At 34.1% G+C, this 7339-nt stretch overlaps 1 protein-coding gene across 5 annotated transcripts; it reads left to right on the plus strand.

The window, feature by feature from the left end:
• The first annotated feature begins 405 nt into the window (after positions 1-405).
• STK (K-box region and MADS-box transcription factor family protein) lies at positions 406-7002 on the plus strand. 5 transcript variants are annotated; one of them, XM_088246571.1, is made up of 9 exons: positions 417-597; positions 1974-2173; positions 4882-4963; positions 5239-5300; positions 5640-5739; positions 6104-6145; positions 6250-6291; positions 6454-6605; positions 6727-7002. In XM_088246571.1, the coding sequence occupies exons 2-9, from the start codon at positions 1992-1994 to the stop codon at positions 6728-6730; spliced, it is 666 nt and encodes a 221-aa protein (XP_088102697.1). In that variant the 5' UTR covers positions 417-597; positions 1974-1991; the 3' UTR covers positions 6731-7002. The 5 variants fall into 5 exon arrangements, with proteins under 5 accessions (XP_088102698.1, XP_088102696.1, XP_088102697.1 ...); XM_088246569.1 differs by having other exon boundaries at positions 423-597; positions 1978-2173; positions 4879-4963; XM_088246568.1 differs by having other exon boundaries at positions 427-597; positions 4879-4963.
• Positions 7003-7339: the final 337 nt, after the last annotated feature.

Below are 7339 nucleotides of genomic sequence, written 5' to 3' on the forward strand. Positions count from 1 at the left end.
ATTTCTTACACAGCTAGTGCAAACATACGTGGAAAGCACCATACCCTAATCTTCCAAACGGTAATTAATTTCCATGACAAGTACATTTTTGCAATATTTCCCGAACAAACAAAGTACTGCTCTCTCTCTCTCTCTCTCTCTCTCTCTCTCTCTCTCTCTCTCTCTCTCTCTCTCTCTCTCTCTCTCTCTCTCTCTCTCTCTCTCCAGAGAAGAGTCACAAGCATTTGATGCATATGGCATATTAATTAGATATCTAGCTATATAGATTCTTCAGGGGCATTTTAGTCAGGCTCTTGGCACCAAAACTTGCAGTTTATGGAGCGAATTTGAACCTGCAAAGCTAATTCAAATCAGCTCAAACTACCACATCTTCTATCCCATTTTGGAAAAAAGCCAACCCTCTCTCTCTCTCTCTCTCTCTCTCTCTCTCTCTCTCTCTCTCATAGAAACATGCATACACACAAATATCAAAGTTGAGCAAAGAAAGAAAGAGGCTATAATTGGCGTGGAAAAGTGGACAAGGCTATACACTTTGGCTTCTTTGGGATTAGAAATTTTCCGAAAGCTGAAGTGAACGGAGTGGAAGCAAAAGTAAAGGTCTGTTCTTAATTTTTAAGGCAAATGTTGGGTTGCAGATCATCTCCTATCCATGGAAACAAAAAAAATTATATGTTTCTGATAACTAGTTAATTCTCATCATATATATGTGTATATATGATCTCATAGATCTCTGTTGAAACAACAGAGAATCTTTTCCTTTCTTAATTTACTTCCCTTCTTCTTTATTTTATTTTATTTACCTTGAAAAGAAACTCTGCGTTTTAGTGTTCTTAAATCTTATGTTGCTTCATCTTTCAGACTAATTTCTTCACTTTTTTTCTGTTAACTTTTTCAAAATATATATTTTCTTATATATATTGAACATGATATTTAGCAGGTCTTTCTATTTGATTTCAGCCCCAGTCTTCTTCAGCTAACTTCTTGCTAATGCTCACAAGCTAGCTATAGCTCAATGAACACAACAGATGCATTAGCTAATTTTCTTACATATATCTGTGTTTCTCTCATAAGCTTGAGAGAGAGAGAGAGAGAGAGAGGGAGAGAGATAATTTCCAAGAAAAGGTTAATGCACCAGTATTAATGGTGTCATGACTACCAAAATCTTGTTCAGTATGCTGTGGATTTTGGTACCAGATGATATTTATATATGGGAATATATAAATATTTTGAAATTTTTTCAGTGCTTAGTTTGGTCTTCACATTAATCAAACTGGTGTATTCTCAGTGGCCTACTTCTTCACCACCTCTACTACTTCTAGATCTCCTGTCAACTTTTTGTTTGATTTCCTCTATTTTTCTTTTGTTATTTTTTTTTCTGACACATTATTATGCTGTCCTTAATTTATACAGTTGTTATATTATCCGATCTCTTGATTCATCAACTTCTTCTTCTTCTGTTTTTTGTTCAAAATCATCTTCTTCTTCTTCTTTTTGGTCAAAGCCATCTTCTTCTTCTTCTTGATACATACAGTCCTTGTTTTACGCGTTTCCATATCTACCCAATCTTTTTCTTGTAAACAGTTCTTGTTCTTTTTGTAAATTTGGTCGTATATAAATTGTCAAGTTATAATGAAAGCTTTGAGCTTTAAGATCTGTTGGTTTCCCTAATTTCAGGCTTTGATCTCCTCCAATAAATCCATTAGAAAAGTTTCTTCCTTTCTCGTTCTATAGAGTTCTTTCTGCTGAATGTTTAGTTTTGCTTCTCTTTTCCCTCTGCTAGAGAATGTCAGAAGGTTCTATAGAGTTCATTCTGTTGAATGTATAGTCATATATGTTTTCTTTTATGTTCTGAATTCTTCTTAATCATGTCAATTAATTATACACATGAAATATATAAAACCAGTTTTGAGGTTTTAATAAGTACTAATAATGATTGAAGTTCAGTTTTGATGTGTGCTAATTTATTGTTTTAGGTAGGTCTTCAAATTAAGATGGGGAGAGGAAAGATTGAGATCAAGAGGATCGAGAACACCACAAACCGTCAAGTGACCTTCTGCAAACGAAGAAATGGACTGCTGAAGAAGGCTTATGAGCTATCCATTCTCTGTGATGCTGAAGTTGCCCTCATTGTCTTCTCCAGTCGAGGCCGCCTCTACGAGTACTCCAACAACAAGTAACTATTTCATTTGCTTAACCTTTCAAGTAATTTATTCACTGGCGTTGATTAATTATTTTCACTGAGCTTATGATGATATGAGCTAGCTAGATAATTAAAGAAATAATCACTCTTCAATATTATTTGGACCCTTCTTTTAATTCGCAATTTGGAATCCATAAAGATTAATTCATTTGCATAATGCACACACACACACACACACACATATATATATATATATATATACATATATTTTACATCACCTTACAAATACAAAATCTTCAACTCGAGCAAGACTGGAAGAAGGAGTTCCTTTTCTTCACTTGGTTGGTACACTGCTGCTGATGGTTATGATTTTCTCTGCCACTCACTGTGATCATAGAATGCGAAGCCTGAGATTTTGAAGTACAGAGAGATGCACAATTATTATGTTCATTTTGGTTTTATTTGTTTTTTTCTCTCCTCTACCTTGGCCTGATTCAAAGGAATCCTCTAGTACATGCTGCAGTTCTATTATTTATATTTTTTCTATGTCAGAAAATAAAAAAAGCATTACTAACAACATATATTAAAATGGTAAATAAATACAGATTAGCTTTAAGCGAATGTTAATTTTATATGTTATTGTTGTATCATTAATGTACTCACAGTTGTTTAAGACCAAAACGTGTAGGAAAAGAAACCAAACTTGACTCTTGCACCAATTTGGACCTACTTCCATGCATAAGAATCCAGTACTTGCTGGGTGTCTTTGGTACTTATTTTGCTTGAATTTCAGTGCTGCAAAATCTATAAGAATCTCCCATGCATGGCTTCCAGCAGTTGTATATTGTTGGTACATCATAATAACGTGTTGAAGGTCTTCCCTTTCCTTTTTCTGCTTTCAAAACCCTTCCTACCCTTCTGTTTGTCTTTATAAAGCTTTGAGTAAAAGAGAAGAAAAAAAAGCTTCAACTTTTCACTTTGGTTTTCACTCAAAAGGGTTTAAAAAAAACTTGAATTTTCATATCGGACTGGTTAGGGCTTTCTTTAATTTATAGTTCAATATCTACCCCTTTGCAAAAGAACATGAAACTGTAAGTAACTCTCTGCATCGCTTCAGTTCTAGGGTTTCCATTTTGATGTATGGGTGGCACGTGGCATGCTGCGTGTCTGCAAACCCATACTAGTCTTTTGACTCTTTGAGGGGTCGTTAATTAAGTGAACTGACTATTTTGCTGTATATGATGAGTCTTGGAATGTGAAGCGCTGTGCATATGTGTATCTGCATGCATGCCCATATTTCTTCAGATCATATGGGAATGGGACCCACAAAACTACATCCTCTCATTACTTGAGATTTGTTTATTTATGATGTATTTTTCATGTTGATTTGGAGCTAATAATCTTTCTCAAGATCATATTCATTCATCTTAATTATTTTGTCATTATGGTTGACTTGAAATTATACACATTCAAATAAAAATTTTCAAGTATTGAAATATAATTAAACAAGCGCGTATTCGAAATTGGTTTCTAATTTTCGAAATTGGTCTCTATGCAAAAATGTTTAATTATCGATCGTATCGCAATATGCAAAAATGTTTAAATTTAGGTAGTATAGCAATCGTAAATGAGGTCAGAGAATGTAAGAGAAAAATGTAAAACAGAAAAAATAAAGATTAAAGGAATTAACTAAAATACACAGACCACTTTTTTCTGCTTTCTGATGTTTTTTTTTTCTTTTTCCATTTGATAGAATCTGCTCTATGAGATTTCTTGCATTTTGGACGTACACTCAGCCCTTTGTTGCATTGCATGTGTTTAATTTCTACATTCTTCCTGTTGCTTTTCAGTGTCAAAATTTTCTTCCTATTCCTTTTCAGTGTCAAAAATAAATTATAGAGAATCTCTTGTCTGCTTGGCACAGTACTTAATCTTTCTCATATTTCTGAGATTTAGATTTCTTCTGTCTTCTCCTTCCATCTCTAGCTTTGAGAACCTCCCTGTTTGGCTATATAATTTTCACCCTTTGAAAATTCACAATTTTGAAAATAGTTTATTTATTTATTTATTAAGCGGTGAATGTATGTGTAAGCATTTATATAGCTGAGAAAAGAAATATTGAAAGTTGGGCAAAAAGTGCCTGTAGCTGTCATTGCCCTCCACAAAAGAATTGAACTGACTGAATTGAGAGCCACACCATGCATATATAGTGCTTCCTGTTTAATCTGATTCCTAGGCATTGTGCCCTATACCTCATTCATTCATGTCCCATCTCCACCAACATATGTTCTTTTAGCTCTGGCCCTTTAAATGTTTTGACACCTTCCCATTGAGGTTGTTTTGCAATTAAACCTTTGATTCCAAAACAACCAAAGATGCTCATGTTTGGTGTTTGGAGAGGAAAAAAATTAGGTGACACTATAGTTTGGTAAAGAATTTGTTGAAGTTGATATATTTACCAAAGATCGATAATAATGTATCAGGTATTGTAGATTTATTTGATACAAGAGAATAACTATCCTAAAAAATGAGTTTTCTTTTTCCGAGGTTCCAACACCATTATATCAATCATTTAGCCAACACACATGCAAAAGACTTCAAAAATTAATAAACGGTACAGTCCGGACAATGTCGATCAACTTTCTTTTTTTTTTCTCTTTTTCATTCTTGTATTTGAAAAGGAAATCGAAATCTGCACTGCCTTTTGACACTTTCAATTTAAATATTTGGACATGTAGCAGCATAAGAAACACTATAGAGAGGTACAAGAAGGCTTGCTCAGATAGCTCAGGTTCAACCTCCATTACTGAAATTAATGCTCAAGTAAGTAAGCTATCTCCATCGGTGTTCATTCCAATTGATGTAGCTTATATATTGTTTTAAGCTAATCACAATCAAGGATATAAATCTTTCTGTTCAAGTATGATATATTTGCTTATCATTCATTGTAAAACGAAAATTAAGCATATTTGTGATTTTTATTTCATGGGTGAGGTCTAGATCCTAGGTTCAAATCCTCTTGTAACAAAAGTGAAAAATGATTCAAATGCATAGGTTGTAAGGCTAACAATGTATGCTTTCCTTTTGTCTTGATGTAGTATTATCAACAGGAATCGGCAAAGCTGAGGCAACAGATTCAAATGCTGCAGAATTCCAACAGGTGATTCATGCAACTCGAAAAAGAACATAGATCACATTTGTTTACCAAATTATGACGTTAAAGCATAAAACCAACATTAATTGAGAATAATTAATATAAAAAAGTGAACATTATTAAATGGAAATTCAAGAGTTACACCATGGCCGCATGCATCAGAACCCTACATTGCTGTGCATCTCTTATATATAGGCAACACCATATAGTATATTGTAGTCAACAGTCTAACGACGTCGTATAGATCTTATTTTCGACGATAATATCATGGTTGCCCTATTAATTTTACATCCCAAGGCAATATGATTTCGGTAATGGTTGGATACCAATATTCTTTGCTTGTAGGCACTTAATGGGAGATGCCTTGAGTACTTTGAGTGTGAAAGAGCTAAAGCAGCTGGAGAATAGGCTTGAACGAGGCATTAATAGAATCAGGTCCAAGAAGGTATGCAATTTATCAAACCATTGATGAAAATCGAATGTGAAAGTTAATTACCCAAAAAAAAAATGCATGACAAAGCGCACCTTCGTCAACTTTGAAATTTTAATGCCATTTCCTAGACTTTCATAGTCTTTTATGTTGTTTGACTCATGCCAAATTTCTGATCATATTAGCTCATGGGATTATGTGATAGTTGATGTGTACTTATCGCCTTAATTTATTACGATGAGAACCTTAATTAACACATAAACTTTTACATTTGTGGTTACAAAAACTGTGTGTGGGCACATGCATATTCTTCCAATGTTAAATTTTCTTCTCATCTTATAATGTTATCTTTTTCTTGCTATCTACCTCTTGAGAACAGCATGAAATGCTGCTTGCAGAAATTGAGTACTTGCAGAAAAAGGTAAATTCTCTCCTTCTAATTTCAGTTTATATGTGGCTAGTTTTCTTTTAGAAGAATTTTGAAGCTTGTTGTTGAATGATGTTCTAAATTTTTCTTTTACGTAGGAGATCGAGCTGGAAAACGAAAATGTGTGTCTTAGAACTAAGGTATCGGAAGAAATTAAGTTATGTCAAAACTAAGTGAAAATAACACTCAAATTACTGCACTCTTCTCTGTTTTTAGCTCTTAATGTTCATTCCAACATGCAATATTTATGTCATGATCGAAAGCCTCCATATTAATATATGATATCTTTTTCCAAACTTCAGATTTCAGAAGTTGAGAGGCTTCAACAAGCAAACATGGTTGGGCCAGAGCTGAATGCAATCCAGGCATTAGCTTCTCGCAATTTCTTTAGCCAAAATATGATGGAGGGTGGAGCAACCTACCCACAGCAAGACAAGAAGATTCTCCATCTTGGGTAAATATTTATATCCTTCTATCTGCATATCACTATATATATACATGTTATGATTTCTACAGCATAAAAAGAGAAAACTTATGATTTTTTACTTTATTTTGTGTGTTTGTTACTCATGCAGGTAAGCTTTGGAGAGAGATTCAGCAAATGCTAGCTCAATCTTATTCAAAATAATGATGTCACTGCCTACTGTTTTTAGTATTGCAGTGTGTCCAACGGTTCTGGAACATTGCCATTTTTAGAAACTGCTGAAGCACTTACTTAATTAGCATATGCTTGCTGCATATGAACATGGAAATGTATTTGGAAAGATTGTTATGACTTGGTTCAATCTCCAGAATAATTACTATAGTAAGGCTGGTAATTCAGTAAGTTTACCGTACTCAGCAATTGCACAGCTTTTAATTGCAGCGGCGATGCATAACTTAGTCAGAGAATCAATTGCTAATTAGTTCTGTGCTGTTAAAGGTTTCAGCTGATTAGTAGGAGGTAGCCCTGTCAAGAACATCATTGTTAAAATGTTTTCAAGATATAAAGCAGGCGATCCGTCGGTCTTCTTGTGACTGGTTGGCAGAAAGGCTCGGTGATTTGCTACCGGTCGGTTGTGCCGTAGGGTTCAAATTATGCACAGCTTTCGTACCATAATGTTCATGCTTCTGAAACTTTATGTATATACTTAAAAATAGCTTTAGAAACATGAATATGCTCATAAACCCACAATTCAAGATGAAGAG

The sequence above is a fragment of the Prunus avium genome, chromosome 1 (genome assembly GCF_965620075.1).
Source record: "Prunus avium chromosome 1, drPruAviu1.hap1.1, whole genome shotgun sequence".
In the NCBI taxonomy this organism is placed as follows: domain Eukaryota; kingdom Viridiplantae; phylum Streptophyta; class Magnoliopsida; order Rosales; family Rosaceae; genus Prunus; species Prunus avium.

Coding starts and splice junctions, on each gene's coding strand:
- STK (XM_088246570.1), top strand. CDS start 1,992: ATGGGGAGAGGAAAGATTGAGATCAAGAGGATCGAGAACACCACAAAC. Junction 2,174..4,878: donor TACGAGTACTCCAACAACAA/GTAACTATTTCA, acceptor TTGGACATGTAG/CAGCATAAGAAACACTATAG. Junction 4,964..5,238: donor TTACTGAAATTAATGCTCAA/GTAAGTAAGCTA, acceptor GTCTTGATGTAG/TATTATCAACAGGAATCGGC.